General features: G+C 48.1%; 1 protein-coding gene across 4 annotated transcripts in view; it reads right to left on the reverse strand.

Moving 5' to 3' along the window:
- Positions 1-2228: 2228 nt before the first annotated feature.
- The window catches only part of xkrx (XK related X-linked), a 70037-nt gene continuing 47952 nt past the window's right edge, over positions 2229-24313 (reverse strand). For all 4 annotated transcript variants that reach the window (XM_072505448.1, XM_072505451.1, XM_072505449.1 and 1 more), the window contains 3 exons: positions 19588-19925; positions 4005-4264; positions 2229-3600 (listed from right to left, as the gene is read on the reverse strand). In XM_072505448.1, coding sequence (XP_072361549.1) covers positions 2891-3600; positions 4005-4264; positions 19588-19925 — 1308 coding nt within the window. In that variant the 3' untranslated portion in view covers positions 2229-2890. The remainder of the gene's footprint in view (positions 3601-4004; positions 4265-19587; positions 19926-24313) is intronic.

The following is a 24313-nucleotide window of genomic DNA, read 5'->3' on the forward strand; positions in this document are numbered from 1 at the left end:
CTAGTAAGCAAGCTATGTGAGATTAGCTATGTAATTGTGAGTACCATGCAATGCTCGTTACTTACAACAGTACTGAAATTCTGATCCTCAAACGGCTTGCTATTGTTATTGTTGTGTGATGTTTTTGTAATGCTGACAGTGATTACTCTTAATTTTTGAATACAATTATTTTATCAGTGTCAATTGTTGTGGAATACATATTGCAATGCAGGTGATCATTACTCTTAAATTTTGAATGTGCTTATACTGGTCATTCCATTCCTGTAAACGTAATTCACACTGCAATTAAAATTTCTATCCATACAGCGATACATGGTTAACATCAGTAGTTATTTCAGTAAGAAGTTGGGGAGGGAGATGCAAAGATGGATTGGGACAGCTGTGTGAAACCATAATATGTAAATTGAATTATATGGCTTTTCACTTGGACATTGGGCAGAACTGCAGCACAGTGGTTAGCACTGTTGCTTCACAGCTCCAGGGTCCCAGGTTCGATTGCGGAGTCTGCACATTCTCTCCATGTCTGTGTGGGTTTCCTTCGGATGCTCCGGTTTCCTCCCACAAGTCCCGAAAGACGTGCTGTTAGGTGAATTGGACATTCTGAATTCTCCCTCTGTGTACCCAAACAGGCATCGGAGTGTGGTGACTAGGGGATTTTCACAGTAATCTAATAAAAAGATTATTATTAAAGATGGAGCGTGTAATGGTAAATTCATTCTGCGTATCTTTGGAAATTCAGCCCTGCAGAACCCATTGGAAATAGTCACAAAACCCTACTGACGTTTACCGTCCTGATTGTTAGACGTCTCATGTGGTAAGGATGCTCACAATGCAGCTCCCACCAGGATCAACTGTTTAGAGACTGTTTCGCCCGTTTTTTTCAGCAATGTCTTCTCAGCAAAATGTTTTTTTACTGAATACAAAGGATCCCTAAGCCACTTCAATGAAGAAGAAGGACACAAGCAACTACAGAACGATATTCATTGATGGATTCAAGGAATTTGACGCCCGCTTCGAGAAGAAGTGGAGGTGGATGGAAGAAAAACTACTCAAGTTATTTGAGGAAGTCCTGAGCCTGTGAGAAATTTGGTTAAAAACGGAGCGAGATGATCGAAAGGATGGAAAAAGTGCCGACCAGTCACGGGGAACAACTTGCCTCACTAGAAGCTGAAAGAGCAGTGGTGGCTGCTGAAAACAAGAGACTGGAAGCTAAAGCTGACGACCTCGAAAACGGAGCTAGGAAGCGTTTTTAAGATAGGCTGTGCTTTCCGATGGTGGAGAGAGAAAGGCAGTAAGAGTTCAGGGCTCAGTTGAGCCCAGAGGACATTGGATCGATGCAGTCGGGTAAGGCTCCTGGTCCTGTTGGGTTTCCCGTTGAATTTTATAAGACATTTGCGAGCCAGTTAGCACTACTGATTGTGGCCATGGTAATTCGTGGCCATGGTAATTCCTCGTCTCTATGGATGAAATAATGAAGCTACTCCTTTTCGGGATACAAATTGAACCTGGAGAAGAGTGAATATTTTCCAGTTATCCCTCCAGGGTGGGGAACTGATCTGGAAGTATTACCTTGTCTTCTTGCCAAAGGTAGCTTTTATTATCTGGGTATCCGGGTGGCCCGCAATTGGCCATCGCCACATAGACTGAACCGCACTAATCTGGTGAGCAGGGTGAGGTCCGACTTGCAAAAGTGGGATAACCTCCCTCTGTCCTTGTTGGGCAGAATCCAGACTATATAAATGAATATTCTCCCGAGGTTTTTATTTCTTTTTCAGTGCCTCCTGATTTTTCGCTCCAAATCCTTTGCTAAGATTAATAAGTTTATAGCTCTCTTATTTGGGCAGCTAAGACAGCAAGAGTCCCTCGAGCTTTCCTTCAGAGGGACCAACTGTCGGGGGGGGGGGGCCTGGCGTTACCCAACTTACTCGTTTATTATTGGGCGACCAACATCGAGAAGGTATTGGGATGGTTTGGAGATCTGGGCTCCATATGAAAAACAGATGGAGACAAGCTCCTGTAAGGGCTTTAATCTATGGGCTCTGGCAATGGCCCTGCTTTCCTTCACTCTGATGAGGTTCAGCGAGAATGGGATCGAGATCAGATGTGATATCCGTTTGAGATCAATGCTGACATAACCACACAAAGTGCTATCTTTTTGATAAATATAACAGCACAAGAGTTGATAGAGAATATTGGTAGAAAGAGGACAAAGGAGAAAAGGCAATAAATAAAACTATAAACATTTTACTGCCACAAACCTTGTACATGCAAATTCAAAGGAAAAAAGGCAATAAATAAAACTATAAATTTTTACTGCCACAAACCATGCAAATGCAAATTCACATCCAATTAAAAAGAGCTGTAAGCATTTAAGAAAAAAATAACACTTGCATTCAGTCAATAACCCTTAAAGCGGAGTTACTAGGCTAACTCACACAAAGTAAATATGTGCCAAGAGAATAACGGGATTTATCCTGAATAAACAGTCTTTCATTAAATACAAATATCTTTCTGCATGATGTGGATCCAGCTTTGATGTTCCCAAATATCAGGACGATCAAGGGTCCTTTTATTCTTAACAGCGTTATCTGTCGGCTAGAATTTTCTATGGCGTAGCGGAGCTATCCCAGAATACCTGCAACTCCTTTGGCAGTCAGTCTTCAAAAGAAGACATTTGGAAAGTAACATCCAGGCCCTGTCCCAGCTTTCAGCAGTAGTATGCTTTGATCTCCAGCGTAAGCGGACTTCTGTAAACAATTCATTATTTGTGCTAGTTATAAAATTCACCAGCTTGTTAAACCTTTCATTACCTCTGGGAGGGGTGATATGAAAAAGCAACAAAATCAATGTTTTCACTGCAGCCACCTCTTGTCACAACACATCCGCTGAATTATGAGTCTTCAACTGTAGATTTGAAGTGCGGTTCATCCCAACAGGAGCACTGGAGACAGTCTGCGACATTGTGTGTGAAAAGCCATCTACACGGATGGTAGTATTGATAAAAGAGGAGCATGAAGGTGATAGCCAGACAGTAGCAAATAATTAGCTGAACCACCAGCAGAGAGGCGCAGATATACTCATACACTTCGGTTTTGAAAAAATACCATAAAATTAGGAGCATTGCATTTTCAACAAATCGCAATATGTAATAGACAGACAAACTGACCCAGTTCTGTTTCTTGTTGATCAAGTCACGGTTGCTGAGCATAAGCTGGACCGCTGACCAGCAGAACACATTGATTCCAGCGTAGAGAATGGTAACGAGTAACAGTACGACGGCTGTGCCAAACCTCTTGAAGTTCTTTTCAATGTTTTCAGGGAAGGGTGAACGGCTATACCAGAACTCTGCCCATGGGAGGAAGAAGAGGACCAGGAAGTCAATGGAGACCACGGCAAAGATCCACCCCTTCAACGCTATGCTGAACAGCACCAACACTATGACTCGGGTCGCAATTTCCAAGAGGCGCCACAGGATGATACATATGTAACCAGCTGGTCTCAGTTGTATCTTAAAGTCATCATATTTGATCTGGATGGAGAGGATGTTACATATCAGGGCTCCGTAGGTCACTGACAGCAATGACATCACCATCAGAGCAACTGAACAAAAAGAGACAAAACTCAGTGGAAACATTTTGTAATGAGAAAAAGCTGATTTCCCACCTTAACATCCTTTCACAATACATTTACAATGGACCTCATTATGTAGTCTACATAGTTCAGTAATTTAAGCTCCTGCAGGCAACCTCTGCATAATGATTCTCTGATCACCTTTTTGTCAAGTAAAGTTCCAAAATATTCACCCATTTTTAGATGTAAATTATTCTGTTTTCAAAAGAACATTTTTCTCCCCCAATAGCACGGAGAGCATTATAAATCACATGATATTTGCTCTCCCTGCAGTTTTCTGTAAGCAACATCACAGTAAAGCATAATGTTTGTCCCATCATGAAGCACTATATAATTTCTGTTCAAACCTTAAACAGCAAGACCAAACATATTACCTCGTGCTGGTGGATTGTATTTCTGCATTACACTTATATACAGCTGGAGGATGAGCTGAGGGGTGGAGCCCATGAAAGCTTGAATGACAGATGCCCGCTGAAAGGCATTACGGTGGATAGCCAACTTTCTTGTCGAATGACCCACTTCTTTTTCAAATTCATTTGATTCGCCATGATGGAATCGTTTTTTCCGGCTGATGCTGACGTACGGCTCTTCATGTTTCCCAGACTTGCAGAACACAATAATAGCTTCTAGGCACCTGTCAAAAACAAGGACATGATTAAACTAAAAATAAAACGCCAAGTACAATTCATTGCTTTAATGAAAGATCATGGAGGAACTATTGCATGCTTTTATTACTAAGAAAATATTTAGCAATTGAATGGGAAAAAAGTCTTTCTTTCTAACAAGTTCTTCCTTCTATAGATCATGCGTTATCTCATCAACTGTCGGTATAGCTGAATTCATGCTGGACAAAGGCGTTTGTATGTATGGGGTTTAAAACTGGGATTTTATTGTGTTTAGAGAGGATTACGGTGTGAAAAATAAATAAACTAAAAGGCATTGCTTAGTGTTATGGGCCAGGGTTTAGAGAACCCCAAAGTGTATCATGGAGTTCACCTGACCCACAACTTTTAATAGATTGTGTTATGGGGAGCACACGGCCCACTCTACAGGTGTGGTACAGCAGAAATGGAAAAGTATTTTTTAAAGCAAAACAATGTTTATTCTATGAGCTCAAGTTAACCTTTTTAAAACATACAGTGAACATCTTCGCAACCATTAATTCAAATACAACCCCCAAAGAATACAACACTAAGTAATCCTTTAAGCTTTCCTTTTAACATCCATAAGGCTTAAAAAACCTTTAGAACAGAAAGACATCAGGCTTAACTTCACTACTGAGAACAGTTATCACGTTGAAATCAGCAAATGAACATACATAAGCTTGCAGAGATTCACACACATCCTGCTGTGATTGCAGCTTCTCCCAAACTAAAATGAAACCAAACCCACCCTGCAGCAAAAGCCTAAAGCGAAAGTAAAAAGCGGACAGACAGCCCAGCTCCACCCACTCTCTGACATAACTGTAGTAATAAACACCCATTTCGTAAAGGTACTCTCACATGACATTAGAAACAGGAGACCACTTCCCAGGAGAGAATGCTTTTCTTTGTTCTTAGTTTTTAATAAACTGAAAGTTACAGCAGTTGGAGCCAGATCTCTGAGTGATCAGCTATTCAACTCTACCAGGAGAAGACTTCCGGTGGCGGCCATGGTGTGAGTGGTCGCACATTTGGCAGCTCCTGCTTATGCTGATGTTTTTGGTCCTTTCCCCCAATTAACGGGTGGATGGTTTGATGGGAAAAGGTGCAGGAGTGGTGGAGGAAGAGTATATTCCACCTGTGGATTGATTAGTGGACCAGAATTGGTTTTAGGCGAAAGGGGTTGTCGGAAGAAAAAACTTTTCCTGCGACTCAGGGCAAGATGGCGGAGAGCAAGGGGTCGGTCCTACCATCTCAATGGTCGATGGAGCAGATGGTAGACTTCTTGAATGAGAAGTTCAGCCAGCAGAGAAAGGAGTCTCTGGAGGACCTGGCGAAGACAGTGGACCCGCTTAAGGCGGGGATCGACCGCGTGGAACCGAGGCTGGAGAACCAAAGGTAGGTGATCCAAAAGGTGGAGGAGCACGATGAGCAGCTTACTTTGTTTTTTAAAATAAATTTAGAGTACCCACTTATTTTTTTGTTCCAATTAAGGGGCAATTTTGTGTGGCCAATCCAACTAACCTACACATCTTTGGGTTGTGGGAGAGAAACCCACGCAGACATGGGGAGAATGTGCAAACTCCATACGGACAGTGAACCAGGGCTGGGATTCGAACCAAGGTCCTCAGCGCTGCAGTCCCAGTGCTAACCACTGCGCCACATGCCACCCTGCAGCTTACTTTGTTGGCAGCCATTATTGGTAGAGGGATTGAGTTTAGGGGCCATGAGGTCATGTTGCAGCTATACAACACTCTGGTGCGGCCGCATTTGGAGTATTGCGTGCAATTCTGGTCGCCGCATTATAGGAAGGATGTGGAAGCATTGGAAAGGGTGCAGAGGAGATTTACCAGAATGTTGCCTGGTATGGAGGGAAGATCTTATGAGGAAATGCTGAGGGACTTGAGGCTGTTTTCGTTAGAGAAAAGAAGGTTAAGAGGTGACTTAATTGAGGCATACAAGATGATCAGAGGATTGGATAGGGATGAGAGCCTTTTTCCTCGGATGGTGATGTCTAGCATGAGGGGACATACCTTTAAATTGAGGGGAGATAGATATAAGAGAGATGTCAGAGGTAGGTTCTTTACTCAGAGAATAGTAAGGGCATGGAATGCCCTGCCTGCAACAGTAGTGGACTTGCCAACACTAAGGACATTATAATGGTCATTGGATAGACATATGGACAATAAGGGAATAGTGTAGATGGGCTTTAGAGTGGTTTCACAGGTCGGCGCAACATCGAGGGCCGAAGGGCCTGTACTGCGCTGTAATGTTCTATGTTCTAAATGGGAGTGTTGACAGATACCCAGAGGCCGCTTCAGGGGAAGGCGGAAGATCTTGAGAATCGCTCCTGGAGGCAAAATCAAGGGATTATGGGGTTGCCAGAAGGAACTGAGGGAGCAGACACTGGCTGCTATGTAGCTGAAATGATGGAGAAGGGAGCCTTCGAACGACCCTTGGAAGTGGATCGGGCACACAGGGCGTTGATGAGGAAGCAGAGGGCAATGGATGGTGCGGTGGCACTGGTTCCTTGATAAAGAACGGATCTGGAGGTGGGCCAGGTAGATGGAGGCGACATACCTGGGAGGGCAACGAACTTTGGGTATACCAGGAACTGGATGCGGAGCTGGCCAAGAGGAGAGCGGGCTTTAATCGAGTGAAGGCTGCCCTCTTTAAGAAGAGGGTGAAGTTCGGGATGCTGTACCTGGCCTGCCTCTGGGTGACCAACAATGGTCGAGAACATTATTTTGGGACACCGGAGGAAGCGTTGGAGTTTGTGAGAAACAATGGACTGGCAGGAGAAGGAGGACATTGAGTTTTGGAGGAGGTGTTTGAGGAGGTTGGTTCTCCCTGTCCCCCTTGTCAGGGAGTCCGGGTTTTTTTTTCTCCTTTTGCTCTTGGGGGGATTGTTTTTTCTCATGGGGATGTTATGGCTGTAACTTGCTCGTGTCCCTGGAAGGGGGGGGGGGGGGGGAGGGGGCCACCAGGCGGATTGTGAGAGGGTTGAATGGGCCGGTCAAGGAGGACCTGCTTGTTCGCGTATTTGACGAGCTTAAAAGGCGGATGTGGCATTCTTGAAGGAAACGCACCTGAAGATAGGGGATCAGACCAGGCTGAGGAGGGTTGGTAGGTCAGGTCTTTCATTCAGGACTGGATTTGAAGACGTGAGGGTGGCGGTCCTGATAAATAAGCGGGTAGGGTTTGAGGTGGGGAACATAGTGACAGACTCCGGGGGGGGCGGTTTCATTATGGTGAGTGGGGAATTGGAGGGGATGCCGGTGGTGTTGGTGAATGTTTAAGCCCCAAACTGGGACGATGGCATGTTTATGAGGCGGGTGCCGGGAAGATCCTGGACCTGGACTTGCACCAGCTGATAATGGGGGGGGATTTTAACACTGTTCTTGAGCCGAAATTCGACTGGTCGAGTCAGAGGTTGGGTAGGGTATCAGCAGTGGCGAGGGAATTGAAAGGGTTAATGGGAGGAGTGGAAATTTAGTAGGCCGAGAGAATTTTCATTTTTCTCTCATGTACATGGCGTGTACTCCTTGAAGGACTATTTTGTGATGGATAGGACGTTGCTGGCGGGGGTGGTCGGTTCAGAGTACTTGGCGATGGTGGTCTTGGACTTGCAGGTGGGTCGTGGGGGTGAGTGTCAGTGCCCGCTGTGGACGTTAGATGACGGACTGTTAGCAGACAAGGAGGTTTGTGAGTGGGTGAGGGCTACTATTCGGGGGTATGTGGAGTTGAATGACACGGGTGAGGTTTTTGCCGCCACATTATGGGAAGTGTTGAAGGCAGTGGTGAGGGGTGAGTATATATCAATAAGGGCACAAAGAGACAAGACGGAGCAGGCGGAGATGGTGAGGTTAGTGGAAGAGGTTTTGCAGGTGGATAGGAGGTATTTGGAGGCCCCGGAGGCGGGGTTGTTGAGGGAGTGGCAGAACCTCCAGATGGAGTTTGGACTGATATCGAAGGGTAAGGCGTCGGGGCAATTGAGGAGGGCTAGGGGAGCGGTCTATCAATATGGGGAAAAGGTGAGCAAGATGTTGACACATCAATTGAGGAAGCAGGAGGCAGTGAGGGAGATCGGAAAGGTGAAAGATAGGAGGGGGAACACTGTTTTGGGCCCGGCCAGGATGGAGGGAATGAGGAGTTTCTTAAGACGTTAGAATTCCCCAAGGTGGAGGAGGACCTGGTGGAGGGACTGGGAGCCCCCATTGGGCTTGTGGTGTTGTTGGAGGATATGGGGGCGATGCATTAGGGGAAGGCCCCGGGCCCAGATGGGTGGAATTTTATAAAAGGTTTGCAGAGGGCCTGGAGACCCTGCTGGCAAGGGCATTCAACAAGGTGAGGGAGAAGGGAGTGCTCCCCCTTACGTTATCGCAGGCCTCGAACTCCTTAATTTTAAAGAGGGATAAAGACCCAGGAGTGTGGGTCTCACCGGCCAATTTCATTGTTAAATGTGGACGCTAAGTTGCTGGCCAAGATTTTGGCCTCTCGGATGGAGGACTGTGTGCAGGGGGTGATAGGGGAGGAATCTGTCGCTTTTGTGCCAGGAGGCAGGCCGATGGAGGCGCGGCGCATGGTTGACCCATGGAGGTTTAGACAGCTGACGGGGAGGGAGTTTTTATTCACATGTGCATAAGGTTTATTCCCGGATTGATTTTTTCATTTTGAGCAGGGATTTGCTGGCTGGCGTAGTGGACACGGGGTATTCGGCCATCACTATTTCGGATCATGCCCCACACTGGGTGGAACTGCAGTTTAGTGAGGAGAGCTTCAAGTGCCCGCAATGGAGATTGGACGTGGGCTTGTTGGCGGACGAGACGGTGTGCGAGAGGCTGAGGAAGTGTATGCAGAACTACCTGCAGGTCAATGACACAGGGGAAGTCTCAGCAGCGGTGGTCTGGGAGGCACTGAAAGCAGTGGTGAGAGGGGAGCTGATTTCGATCCGGGCTCATAGGGACAGGACGGATAGGGCAGAGACGGACCGACTGGTTAAGGAGATCCTACAGATAGATGGGAGGTATGCGGTGACCCCTGGGGTGGAGCTGTTAAGGGAACAACGGAGGCTGCAGGCTGAGTTCGGGTGTTGTCCACAGGCAAGGCAGAGGAGCAGCTTTGAAAGGCGAGGGGTGAGATTTACGAACATGGGGAGAAGGCCAGCAGAATACTGACACAGCAGCTTAGAAAGAGGGAGGCGGCCAGGGAAATAGAGAGGGTGGTTGATGGAGATGGGAATCTGGTTGGGGAGTCGACTGGGCTAAACAGGGCGTTCAGGGACTTTTACAGTAGACTCTATCGCTCGGAGCTGCCCACGGGGCCCATGGGGATGAGACGCTTTTTGGACGGACTGACCTCCCCAAGGGTGGGCAGGGTGCTGGTGGATGGGCTGGGGGCCCCGATTAGGGCTGAAGAAATAGCTGAGGGCTTGAAGGCAATGCAGTCGGGCAAGGCCCCGGGGCCGGACAGGTATCCGGTGGAATTCTACAAGAAACCCTTGGGGATATTAGGGCCATTGCTGGTCAAGGTTTTTAATGAAGCGAGGAATAGAGGGGTGCTGCCCCCGACGATATCATAGGCTACTATTTCATTAATATTGAAGCAAGACAAGAACCCGGAGCTATGCGGGTCATATAGGTCGATCTCACTGCTTAATGTGGACGCCAAGCTGCTGGCCAAAGTTTTGGCCTCCAGGATTGAAGATTGTGTGCCAGGTGTGATTATGGAGGATCAAACCGGGTTTGTCAAGGGCAGGCAGTTGGTGGCCACTATAAGAAGGCTGCTCAACGTGATTATGATGCCCCCGGAGAGTACGGAGGTTGAGGTAGTTGTGGCCATGGATGCGGCGAAGGCGTTCGAGCGCGTGGAGTGGGACTATCTATGGGAGGTGTTGGGACGATTTGGATTCGGTAGGGGCTTTATCGACTGGGTTAGGCTGCTGTACCAGGCCCCGGAGGCTAGTGCAAGGCCGAATACGACGACCTCGGACTATTTTAGACTGCACCGGGGGACAAGACAGGGATGCCCCCTCTGCCCACTGCTGTTTGCGTTAGCTATAGAGCCGCTGGCAATTGCTCAGAGAGCTTCAAGGGGCTGGTTCGGGGTGAGGGGGTGGAACGTAGGGCCTCGCTATACGCAGACGACCTGCGCTTATATGTAGCAGATCCAGGGGCAGGAATGGGTGAAATCATGGCGACTTTGGGGGAATTTGGCAGGTTTTCGGGATATAAACTGAACATGACAAAGAGCGAGATGTTTGTAGTCCAGGCAAGGGGTCAGGAGGGTCAAGCTGGGGGAGCTACCGTTTAGGTTAGTGGGGGACAGTTTTAGGTATCTCGGGATACAAGTGGCGTGCAACTGGGGCCGGTTACACAAGTTGAACTTGTTCCGGTTGGTCGAGCAGATGAGAGGCAAGTTTCGGAGATGAGATGCACTGCCGCTGTCGCTGGCTGTGAGGGTGCAGACGATTGAGGTGACGGTCCTACCGAGATTTTTATTTGTATTCCAATGCTTCCCAATTTTCATCCCGCGGACATTTTTAAAGAGGATTAACAAAATCATTCTGGGCTTTGTTTGGGCGGGTAAGTCCCCGCGGGTGAAGAAGGTAATGCTCGCGAGGAATCGGGAGGAGGGGGGGGGCTCGCCCTGCCAAACTTCAGTAATTATTACTGGGCGGCCAACATCGCTATGATAAGGAAGTGGGTGGTGGGGGCGGGATCGGTTTTGGAGCGGACGGAAGCAGCTTCATGTAGGGGCACCAGCTTGGGGGCGTTGATAACGCCACCTCTGCTGCTCCTGCTGGCGAGATATTCCACCAGCCCCATGGTGGTGGCGGCCTTGAGGATCTGGGGTCAGTGGAGGAGGTACGTTGGAGCAGTGAGAGCATCGGTTTGGTCCCCAATATATGACAACCACCGGTTTGCCCCAGGGAGCTTGGATTGGGGGTTTTGAGTATGGCGAAGGGCGGGAATTGAGAGGATCGGGGACCTGTTCCTGGGAGGGAGCTTCCCTAGCTTGAGGGCCCTGGAGAAGAAGTTGGGTTGGCAAGAGGGAACAACTTCAGATATTTACAGGTGCGGCATTTCCTGCTCAGGCAGGCATCATCCTTCCCACTCCTGCCACTCAGGGGGATCCATGATAGGGTAGTGTCTAGGGGATGGGTGGGAGAGGGGAGCGTCTCGGACATCTACAAAGAACTAATGGGGACGAGGAGACGCAGACCAAAGAGCTGAAGCATAAGTGGGAGGAGGAGCTTGGGGGAGAGATGGAGGACAGCTTATGGGCGGACGCATTGACCAGAGTCAACACAACCGCTACATGCGCAAGGCTCAGCTTGATTCAATTCAAGGTGGTACACCGGGCCCACATGACAGTGGCCCGGATGAGTAGATTCTTTGGGGTAGAGGACAGGTGTGTAAAATGTACAGGCGGACCAGTGAACCATGTCCACATGTTCTGGGCGTGTCCAAAACCTAGGGGATATTGCCAGGGGTTTGCGGACGTCATGTCCAGAGTATTGAAAACAAGGGTGGCAATGAGACCAGAGGTGGCGATTTTCGGGGGGTCGGAAGATCCGGGAATCCAGGAGACGAGGCAGATGTTCTGGCCTTTTCCTCCCTGGTAGCCCGGAGACGGATATTATTAGCTTAGAGGGACTCAAAGATCCCGAAGTCGGAGGCCTGGTTAACCGACATGGCGAGCTTTCTCGGACTAGAGAAGATTAAGTTCGCCTTGAGAGGGTCAGTGTTAGGGTTCGCCCGGAGGTGGCAACCATTCATCGACTTCGTCGTGGAGAATTAATCGTCAGCGGGGGGGGGGGGGGCTAGGGTAGCGTAGAATAGGGGGTTAAGTAGGTCTTGGAGGGATGGGAGTCGGTGTTTGCACTACGTTTATTGTTCTTTGTACATTGTTTTTATACTGTTGTTGTTTGTAATGCCAAAAATACCTCATTGAAATTGTTTGTTAAAAAAAAAATTAGGCTTTTGTTAAATGTTATAATGATGCCCCCAGAGGGACTAAGTGTGAGGTGGCGATTGCCATGGATGCAGAGAAGGCCTTTGACCCGGGGGGGGGGGGGGGGGGGGGGGGGGGGGGGGGGGTGGTTGACGAACAGGGTGAGTTCGGAGTATTTCAGGTTATATCGTGGGACGAGGCAGGGATACCCACTCTCCCCATTGTTCTTTGCCTTGGTGATAGAGCCACTGGCGATAGCACCTAGAGCATCAAGGGATAGTGCGTGGGGGGTGGAGCATAGGGTCTCGCTGTACACGGACGATTCTTGGAAGTTATTGGCGGGAGGGAGGGGGATTATGGGCAGATTGGAGGAATTCGGCCGATTCTCGAAGTACAAATTGAATATGGGGAAGAGTGAGATTTTCCCGATACAAGTGAGGGGCCAGGAGAGGAGGATGGGGGAGTTGACGTTTAGAGTCATGGGGGCGAGCTTCAAGTATTTGGGCATTCAGGTGGCGCAGGGATGGCAGCAGCTGCACAAGCTGAATCTGGCTCGGTTGGTGGACCAAATGAAGGGGGATTTTAGGAGGTGGGATGTGCTCCCACTGTCGTTGGCGGGACGGGTGCAATCGGTGAAGATGATGGTTCTCCCCAGGTTCCAGAGTCTCCCAAACTTTAACCGAAAAGCTTTTTTTAGGAGGGTTAATGCACTGATTTTGGGGTTTATTTGGGCGGGTAAAGCCCCGGGGGTCAAGAAGGAGCTGCTGGAATATTATTAGCTTGGAGGGACTCAAAGCCCCCGAAGTCAGAGACCTGGTTAACCGACATGTCAAGCTTTCTCGGCCTACAGAAGATTAAGTTCACCTTGAGAGGGTCAGTGTTAGGGTTCGCCTGGAGGTGGCAACCATTCATTGACTTCTTCGTGGAGAATTAATCGTCGGGGGGGGGGGGGGGGCTAGGGTAGCGTAGAATAGGGGGAGGTTGGCTCTTCCAAACTTGATGAATTATTATTGGGCGGCAAATATAGTGGGTAGTGGGGAAAGAGTCGGTATGGGAGCGAATGCAGGCAGCCTCTTGTAGGGACTCTAATTTAGGGGCACTGTTGACAGCGCATCTGCCGTTCTCACCGGCCAGGTACTCCACAAACCCGGTAGTGGTTGCGGCCTTGAGGGTGAGGAGACAGTGGCGGCAGCACCTGAGGCTGGAGGGGGCCTTGGTTTGGGATCCGATCTGTGGAAATCATTGGTTTGTTCCGGGGGTGGTGACGGGCAAGGATTGAGCAGTTTGGGGATCTGTTCATTGGGGCAGCTCTTCGAGCTTGGAGGGGTTGGTGGAGGAATTTGAGCTGCCCAGCGGGAATGTGTTCCGGTATTTGCAGGTGATGGGTTTTTTTTTTAGGAAGCAGGTGCCGAACTTTCCCCACTTGCTGCCCCTGGGGCTACAGGACAAGGTGGTGGGTGAGGGCTGAGTGTCAGAAATCTAAAGAGTTAATTGATTGAGAGGGAGCCCCAATAGGGGTAGTGAAGCGTAAGTGGGAGGAAGAGTTAGGGAGGGTGGTGGAGGCTGGGTTGTGGGAGGTGTCTTTGAGGAGAGTGAACGCATCCTCTTCGTGTGCTAGATTTAGTCTTATTCAGTTCGAGGTGGTTGACAGGGCACATATGACTATGGTCAGGATGAGCAGGTTTTTTGAAGGGGTGAAGGATAGGTGTGACGGCGAATTATGTCCACATGTTTTGGGCCTGTTCGAAGCTGGAGGGTTTCTGGCGGGGGTTTGCGGACATTATGTCGGAGGTCTTGAGGGTGAAGGTGGTCCCGAGTCCAGAAGTGACAATCTTTGGAGTGTCAGAAGATGCAGGAGTCCAGGGGGCGAGAGAGGCCGATGTCTTGACCTATGCCTCCCTGGTAGCCCGGAGACGGATCTTATAAGAATGGTGGGACTTGGGGGTGCCGAAACCGGGGGTTTAGGTGGGTGACCTAGCAGTGCTGGAGAAAATAAAGTTAGCCTTGAGAGGGTCTGTGGAGGGGTTTGCCTGGAGTTGGCAGCCATTCATCGACTACTTCGAAAATAGTTAAGGTGTCAGCAGTGAGTGTGTGTGTGGGGGGGGGTTAAAAAGGTAAGGGAGGTGCAGAGCGGGAGGCGGGATTGTGGGGTGTTAGATATTTATTTTCTTTATGCAAGTTTCCTAAGGAACAAGTGAGAGTCCAGATAGTCAGGGAATTGGGACAGAAAGAGTTTTTTAAGAAGGCTGGAGGTACCAGGACAGAGGAAATGAGAAACAAGAACAGATCACTGTTTTGTAAAGACACGGAGAGTTGAAAAAAGCATTGGATTGTGAAAGTGGTGCTACGGTTTGAGAGACATAGCCAAAGTTTGTGAGATATTACTTGAAATAATTGAGTAAATCAGTGGCTGGATCTCAAGAGTTTGTGCAGAAGCCTCCCCGAACAGGCGCCGGAATGTGGTGACTAGGGGCTTTTCACAGTAACTTCATTTGAAGCCTACTCAATGTAGCCACCTAAAATGGCTGAATCCCGATTAATTTGGCCAAAACCCGATGTAAAATGGCTAACCGAAAAGGCTGATGGGAAAATCAGCCAACAGGGCACAAACGGACAGCTGCAGACAGAACAGCGTATTCGGCTCTGGGGGATATCTGCGACCATTAGCAGCACATCAACCCAGACATCTGCAATTTAATCGGCTATCCCCGAGAACAATTGCAACATATTAGCAATTGAAAGCCGATCCAGACCTCTCGGCGCCAGCAGTGGCCGAGACAAAGAAAGGTGAACGATCACCCCCCCGATCAAGGAATCGCCCCATTATTGGAACATATCGAACCCAGTGATTGGGAACAAGTCCAATCACTTGGGACCAGGGTCAAGGTCCGCCCCAAGAGGCGGGAAGCCTCCAGGAACTATAAAGATAGGGGCCAAGTTCAGATCGACCCTGCTCTCCTTTCTTCTCCTGCTCGCAACCTTCGCAAGAACCATCGACCAGCAACCGTAAGTTTGACTCCAGCGATCGCTACCCGATAGAGACTCCTAGCCATCGACCTGTATCAGCCTTTGAATCCCGCAGGCCAGACCCAATTCGATAAGCCATTCGTTTCCCTGACCTGGTGGGCCATTCCCAAAAGATAAGTATTGGCCAGTAGTGGTAGGTAGTAGTCTAGAAAGTAGGATTATTGTATAAGTATTTATTGCTGTATATAATAAATGACCGTTGATTTTACTCTTACTAAGCGGTGTAATGGCTTATTAATCATAACTAGAGCTTGGACCACGTGGCGGTATCAAAAAGATACCTGGCGGCTCGTGAGCAAAGGTGACAGAATTAGAGCTAATAAAACTAAGGCTAATAAGAGCAACATCAATAATTGAGTAAATCAGTGGCTGGATCTCAAGAGTTTGTGCAGAAGCCTTCCCGTAGCAGCCTCCCCAAACAGGCGCCGGAATGTGTTGACTAGGGGCTTTTCACAGTAACTTCATTTGAAGCCTACTTGTGACAATAAGCAATTTTCATTTTCATTTCATTAAGACCAAGAAATCCTGGACTGAATTCGCTGGGTGGAGCGTAAGCTCTCTTCACAAGAGTCTTTTGGAAAACGTGGACTGGATTTCAGAATACAAACTGCTAATGGAGAACATAATTAGGAGAGAAGATTTGAAAGCTTACTTTGGGGATTGGAGTTAGGGAACACTTACATGACAATAGTCTGGAGAGATTCTGAGAAGGCATCCAAAAACATTCACTTGGGGGTTCAGAGTGCATTTGACCACTGCGATCTTGTGTGCTTAGAAAGTACTTCTTCTGTGTTAATGAGACCATCATAGCTTCAAAGGAATGTGTTAATCCTAAAACCAGTGTTAAGTTAAGGAGGGGGGGGGGGGGCAAGTAAAGGAGCATTGTTTTATAATCCAATTTTTCTACGTTTAATAAATGTTTTTTCTTGTTGTCAAAATTAATTGGTGGTCCTGCAACTCTGTTCCTCTTATGTTTTGGAAAATAAAAAGTAAAAGTTAATCTTTTGAGCCAGGGTTCCATTCTGGGGTCTTCCTGTTCGGTTGTAACATCAACTGACATCATAACAGTATAAATTGGGCTTAATGCAGATGGAATGCCATGGTGTGGGTGGCAGGGGAACAGAAAATGGTCACATGAGTTTCATTTGGAGAGAGGAATCAATCTAATTGTTTGAATGGCTTTATCAGTCCCTTCAGTCAGATGACAGACTCACCTAACTCAGCCTTTACAACACTCTGTGCTCATACAATTCAGTCTTTTTAAGCATCCGCAAGTTCTGGAATTTCCTTCCTAGGTTTATGTTTCAATGGGAGTGCAGCATTTCAAGATATGTATCTGAAGTCATAATCTGATCCATTTGGAATGATAGAATTTGGGGGAAACTGTAGCACAATTAAATTATCTAGGTAAAGCCTGAAAAAGTTAGACTTCTCCATTTCCATGCTGTTCTGAGTCAGATGGATTTGGAGAATGCCTGGTGGCAGTGGTTGAAATGTTACAAAACAACTTCATTATATTAGTTTTAATAACTTCAATTTCAAATGGCAAATGCTTGTAACCTTCTGAGTTCATCAGTCCATTAAAAAGCATTAATTTTTCAAAATTAGCACTTTTTAACAAAACAAATGGACTCCTATTCCATGGCAATAGATTCTCCCATCCCGCGCTGGGTTGGAGAATCGGCTGGGGGGGGCGAGAATTGCGGCGCTCCGCTCCAACTCCGTCCCGCCGATTCTCGGGCACCCGCAGGATCACCGCCGCGCCGGTCGGGAGCCGTTGAAAGCGGCCTCCCCCCAGCGATTTCCGCACCTCGACGGGCTGAGTGCCTCCGCCGTAGGTTACGTATGGTCCCACCCAGCGGGACCTCAGAGTTCTGGCTGCGGGGACCGTCCTGGTTGGGGGGGAATCAGAGTCCTGGGGGGCCTCTACGATGGCCTGCCCCGTGATCGGGGCCTACCGATCGGTGGGCGGGCTAATTCCATGGGGGGGGGGCCTATGTTCCTCCATGCCAGGCCCCTGTAGGGCTCCGCCATATTGCCCAGGGGCCAGCACAGGGACGGCAACCCACACGCATGCGCGTACCCGCGCTGGCCATGGTGTGCCGGCTTTCGCGCGCTGAAGCAGCGGACACCACTCCGGCGCCGCACTAGCCCCCTTGGAAGAGGTGAATACCTGGGCCTGGAGGCCCGTTGACGCCGGAGTGGCTCGCGTAGCTTTTGACACCTGCGTTAGAACTTGGCCGCGGGATCGGAGAATACCTGCCAATGTCTTTATCCGGGGTCCACATAAAAGGTCAATCAATCGGATTGGAACACCCTACCTAACAGCACTGTGGGAGTACCATTGTGATGTGGTCTGTTGTTGTTCAACCAAAAATATATTTATAGACTCTAATGAGAATGTAGAAAGATCTTCAATAAGAACACAAATAGATTTAAAGGCAGGACAGAGATTGTGTTGAAAGCTATGTCGAGACAAACAGAGATGGTCAAGGTTAGGATTTGGTGCAAGTCAAATCATTAAACATTTTAGCACAGGTGGAAATTTGGCCCACTACCCCTGTGTTCGCACTTTAAAATAATTAATTACAGTTCCATTCCTCTGTCCTTACCCGGTCCCCAGTCCCTCCCCCATCCAAATATTTATCCACTTCCCTTTTAAAAGCTATTATTAAGGTTTATGTATCTGCTACTATTTCCAGGGAGAGCAGTGGATTCCAGAATTCCTCATTGTAAAATAAATCTCACATTCCCCTTTGGGGAAGGCCATGTGAGAGGCCTGGAATGGGGCATTTGGTGAATAGAAAGAATCTGGAAGAAAGTTCACTTGAGAAAACGTAACACCTAATGAGAGAGTTTGACAGGTGGAAAAACACTAAATCAATCAATCAAAAGCATTTACATACGTGATAAAATAAAATAAGTAACTGTGTTTCAGAACATGCAGGAACCTACAATTGTTTGATCATTTAAGGATGGATTTTTAGGAAAGCTATTTTGTGGTTTAGGATTTTCAATTTATTTCCCTCACTTGAATGAACAAAATCATGCTGGCATAATTTTGTTATCTAACCCAAATGCCTAAATACCATACTCAAGTCTTGGTAGTGGGGTGGATGGGAGGAGTGGAGCAGATTAACAACAATAAACTTCTTTAGAACATTTAACATCGAAAAAAAAATGACCCAAGGTACTTTAGAGGTGTTAAAAGAACCATCTCAAATTCACATGTGTACTTTTCCACAGAAGTTGAGGGATAATGATCAAAAGCAGAATTGCTGGTTGATTTTTATCTTTATTAGTCAGGGACATTGTATGCATTTAAGATGTCAATGATCAGCTAACTCAAACAGACCAAACTATTAAACTGGAGGTTCTAAGTTGTTTAATAAATAATGCATTGGCTGAGTATCCATTGGGTGAAAGTTTTAGGAACAGATTTATAAGTGAGAAGTGCAAAAAGGGAATATGAGGAAACTTGTAAGGGATATCAAACAGAAGTTTTAATAAATATTAAAGAGAAAAACATTGTAAAGGTAAATGGAAGTCCATTAAACAAATGCAGGCAAAAGCATAATAGTTTTGTTTAACTTGTTTAAATTAATATTTGGTATCCATTTCACCGTAGAGGAAGAGGATAACGTATTAGCAAATCAAAGAAACCTAAAAATAAGCCGAAGGGAGGAACTCGAGTGGATTTAAAAATAAATAAGTGGAGACAAAGACAATAGTAGGACTTAAAATAATCAAATCTCCAGGACCCAGTGGTTTCCATCCCAGTAGCATTCATCATAATTTTCTAAGTCCCCTAGCTTCATGTGTATTGTGGTCTAAATCCATTTGCAGTTCAAGCAGACTAGTAAACCGTTAGCATACTATCCTTTTGCCTCAGAGACTTGTGTTTGAATCCAGCCTGGACAAGTAGGATGAAAACTTGAGCACTAAGATAAAACAGGTTTCAGGCACCATCATCCTGTTTTACACAAATGCAGATCCAGAAAACAAAAGACCTTTATATGTCAATGAATTATCTGTTTCACTTACATAATAGTTGGTGTATATATTTGAGCTCCAAGACTGAGCACACTGCTAGAATAATTACTGGAACGAGCTTTGCATTGTGTTAGTTGGATTGTATCTAACATGAGAATGTTTGCTTTGTTGATGGGAGCCTGAAATGGAAAGTTTAATTCCTCAATTATTATCTTTTACCTTGATAAACACAACATATCTTACCAAAATATTTTAATAGTGTTACGAAAACTATAAACATTATATCTAATCTAATTATGACTGATAATGAAGTTTTATGACAGTAACATTTGTTGCTAACCTGATGATAGGTCCCAACTGCAGCAGATGAAGCAGCAATATGAATGGCCTGTTCATACCCAGTTCCCGATGTATTAAGAGCAATGTAAATTGCACCAGCACAGATGGTACCAACATGAAGGCAATAGTCAGTCCCAACCAATAAGAATCACCCCAGCGGCTGTACAAGGCACAGAGAAAGCCAGCAGCTACAGTTTCTGCTATGAACAGGATCGTAGAGATTATGATGCTGGCTGGCATCTTTGACCGGTGCAGTACAAGAGTTGGTGAGTTGCAATTAACTTCATCTCCATTAATTGCTCCCATAGTCTCCATTCCAATCCACGGCTGTAAGCTCACCTAAAACACAAATAAGTTACACTATAAACACACTTATTATGGCCCAGGGATATAGAGAATAATATATACTTTGGACTGCATTACAATCTTATAAAAGGTATATGAATCAATATCCCATGGCATTGCACATGTGAAGTTAAAGAACATAATGTTTTGCAAAGAGGGCAGCACAGTGGCGCAGTGGTTAGCATTGCTGCCTCACAGCGCCGAGGTCCCAGGTTCGATCCCGGCTCTGGGTCACTGTCCGTGTGGAGTTTGCACTTTCTCCCCGTGTCTGCGTGGGTTTCGAACCCACAACCCAAAGATGTGCAGAGTAGGTGGACTGGCCATTCTAAATCGCCCCTTAATTGGAAAAAATGAATTGGGTACTCTAAATTTAAAATAAAAAATTTAAAAATAATGTTTTGCAAGGATCGGAACATTTAATCTTTAACATTTAAACTGCCCTGTCCTTAAGACTACTGTCATTTGCAACTAGGAAGTGGCTCCTGGTGCAGTTTTTCTTGGTATCTATTGGAAAAGCTATGACGCGCGAGGGGCTTAGTATATGAGCACAGGGAGAAGGCAGGTCGTCTGTTAGTGCACCAACTGAGGTGGCAGGCGGCTTCTCGGGAGGTTGTGCAGGTCAGGTACTTGAGAGGTGACTTAGTGACAGCAACAAGAGAAATTAATGCGGCAGTTGAAGCTTTCTATAAAGATCGGTATATGTGAGAGCCGCCGGAGAGGGGATCAATTATGGCGGAGTTTCTAGATAGGAGAAACAGTAGGCCCCTACTAGGGGCCTCAAGCTCAGACGAGGTGCCGAAGGTGATTGGTTTGATGCAGTCAAGCAAGAATCCGGCCCGGATGGGTATCCCGTTGAGTTTTACAAATAATTTTCAGACCAGCTGGTGCCATTAATGGTAGATCCGTTCAGCGACGCTTTAGCTCGAGGCTCTGTGCTGGATACACTTTCGCAGGTCTCCATCCTCCTTATTTTAAAGAAAGATAAGAACTCCATGGAGTGTGTTTCTTAGGCCCATTTTGTTGCTAAACATGGATGCCAAGACACTGGCTTTACGGTTAGAGCCACGTGCCTCGGATATAGTGGTAGAAGACCAGACAGGATTTGTGAAGGGAAGGCAGCTGTCGTCTAATATATGAGTTCTGAACAAGGAGGTGATTCTATCTATGGATGCAGAGAAAGCATTTGACGGAGTGGAGTGGATGTATCTCATTGGGGTACTTGGAAGGTTTGGGTTCAGGCAGAAATTTATTTCATGGTGCAGCTGTTGTACACAAACCCCATGGCTACTGTTTGCACTAATGCGACAAGTTCTGGACACTTCCCAGGAATACAAGACAGGGGTGCCATTGTCACTGCTCCTTTTCACTCTAGAGATAGAACCTCTGGCGTTAGCATAGAGGGTTTCCAGGGGAGTAACTGGGGTGGGATTGGGGGGGGGGGAACAAGGTATCGCTTTATGCCAATGACCTGCTCTTAGATGAGATTATGAAATTGCTGAAGTGCTTTGGCTCTTTCTCGGGATACAAGTTAAACATGAGGAAAAGGGAGTACTTTCCGGTTAATACCCCAGGGAGGGGAGCCAATCTGGGGTATTATCAGATCGCCGGACCAAAGATAGCTTCCGGTATCTGGGTACCCAAGTGGGCATATGATTGGCAGAGGCTTCATAAATTTTAAGATTTTAAGTCTGTTGGATAGGGTGGAACTTGATGTAGTAGTCTCCCCTTATCCGTAGCGGGCAGAGTTCAAACAATCAAGGGGCCTATTCTGCCCAACTTCCTCATGTACTACTGGTCGGCCAATGTGGAGAAGGGGTGGTACAGAGAATTGGACACTGGGCATGATTCTCCGGAAAGGTTTCTTAGTGCTGTAGCGAGTGGGAATTGCTGTGAGCTTCCCGGCGCTCAGCCAACAACACAAGTCAACGTTAATTGGTCCACTTAATGAAGCCTCACAGGCTTTTCGCTCCAAATGTCGGTCCGCCATTTGCCAGGACCATGCTCGCCAGCCCCCCACTGACAAGGTCGAGCTGCACTTGCTCAGCCAACCCCCCAGCTCACAAAAATGGTGCCAAGGAGACCAGCCCCAAGGTTCGGGTTGCTGATCTGGGGAGGCTCCTGGACACAGTGAAGGCCAGGAGGATGTCCTGTTCCTGTCCCCCCCCCGAGGGTGAGCCACAAGGCAGCCAGTGCTGGTTGGGATGAGGTGGTGGCAGCGGACAGCTCGGGGAGTGTGACCAGCCTTCAGTGCAGGAAAAAGTTCAACGACCTCCACCCCTACCTCCTTCGACTCCCCAACCCTTCCTCCACCCCCTCCCCCACCACTGTGAACCACGTGTAAGGCTAACAATGTTATGTGTCTCCTCAGGAAATGCTCTTCCACTATCGGTGGGATAGGGCCCAGACTGGCGATGGCGTGCCGGACATCAGAATCCTCACCTCCTTCGAGGAGCAGGCCCTGGAGGTGACCGGTGTGGCTGAGGTCAGGGCTGTCACCAACGCGGAGGCTGGCGGACGCTGCAGAGGTGAGGAACCACCGGGCTCGACCCGGGGGGCCTGTCAAAGGTGAGCTGTTATTGCCTTACTGACTGACCCATCCCTCCCACTGACCACGTCCATTCTCCCGCAGGTCCTCCAGCCTACGGAGCTGGCCCATCCCGGGTGGCCCCCTCTCCTGGCTGAGGAGAACACCTCAAAGGGGAGCTCCGAGGATGCAACCATGGTCGTGACACAGCTGTCATCCCCACCCTCAACCAGTGCAGTCACACACCTCGGTGGGAAATATTAGTGGTCAGGCATCTGGGGCACAATCTGGTGAGCACCGCACTGCTGATGATGCACATCAGGTGGAGGCAGGAACCCCCAGGTGAGACAGCAGTCAGCGGGCTGCTGGATCCCAGAACCCGGCTGGGTTCCAGCCTGATGGTGAGCCTCTGGAAGTGGTTTACCCGGAGCTGATGAAGATGATAGGGTGTGGCCGGGACATTAATGCGATGTTGCGTTGTTCCAGCAGATCCATAACACTTGGAGGAGTCCCAGAGGCTATGGGTACAGGAGATGGCGCTGGCAATGAGTGGCACCGAGGCCAATACCAATAGGGTGGCGACCGTTGTTGAGAGCTTGGTGCACGACATCGGCACCATTAGGCCATGGCTGAGGGTTGACGTAGAATGTCTTCCTCGCTGAGCCAGTACCAGACCGATGAGGTTATGCGGGACATGTCCTGCTCTCAGATGGTCATGGGCGAGCCACTCCGGAGCTTGCCCCAGTCGCAGGTGGGCATTACCGAGGTGCTGCAGATCATGTCCCAGTCACTGAGGAGTATCGCCGAAGGCATCAACACCAGGTTGCAAACTATGGGGAACCACCAGAGCTTGCAGAGCCACATGATTCAGGGATAGCCGGGGCTCGAACCAGCTGCCCACCGCCCCAAGGTGAACCCCAGGGCCCAATGGGCACTGGCCAGGAGGAGGAGTCATTGATTGCGAACCTGGACCCGCCCCCATGGAGTGGCAACGGTGGGCACCAGCTCCCCCACGTTCCACCCCTCTGATTAGGCCACTATCGGGGTCAGCACACAGGACAGGGTGCACAGCTGTGCATATGCCGCCAATAAGTGAGCCGGGGCCCTTCAGCCCCACAGAGGATGCCCACCAGGGGCATTGAAGGCCACGGGAAGAGGTAGGCAGCTGGCTGCCTCCATCTCAGATGTGCATCCTGGGGAGACACCTAGACATAGTGGTAGAGCTAGGAGGGCCAGGCACGTGAGGATCACAGAGGGCACTGAGGTGGGGAAGTAGGTAGCGCACCATACAGCATATTAAAATTCTTTTTTGCATGACCTTCGGATCCTTTGCCCATCTCTCCAGGCACGCAACCCCCCCCCCTCCTCCCCAACCCTATGGTACCCACCATACTCCGGCCATGGACATGTACCCGGATCTGTGTCCCTGGGTGTTCGGTTGTTGAGTGTGTGGTGTTGCCTCCCGCATTGTTCAAGCACAGTGTCCAGGCATCAAGGTTTGATTGGGATGAAAGGCAATTAGTCTCACATGCTACATGGCTCGCCCATCCACTTGGCATCTGTGAAGTGGTCACTTAACCATGATTGCCAATTCCCTATCAGCACAGCCAGAGGCTTCAGCAGTTGGTGGGGATTATGGGTGGTCGTTGGGTTCACAGAGCTTGTTGCCCAAAAATAGGAGTGGGTTCTTTGATGGGGTAGAGGAATGGTGTGAGCAGTGTTCTCGTAGACCTGCCAATCATCCCACATGCTCTGGTCTTGTTGAAAGACGGTGAGATTTTGGGTCTCCTTGTTTAGCACATGTCAGTGGTCCTTAATATTGATCCGGAGTCTGTCCGTTGGTGGCCATTTTCGGGGT

Source organism: Scyliorhinus torazame, chromosome 5 (assembly GCF_047496885.1).
Source record: "Scyliorhinus torazame isolate Kashiwa2021f chromosome 5, sScyTor2.1, whole genome shotgun sequence".
In the NCBI taxonomy this organism is placed as follows: Eukaryota; Metazoa; Chordata; class Chondrichthyes; order Carcharhiniformes; family Scyliorhinidae; genus Scyliorhinus; species Scyliorhinus torazame.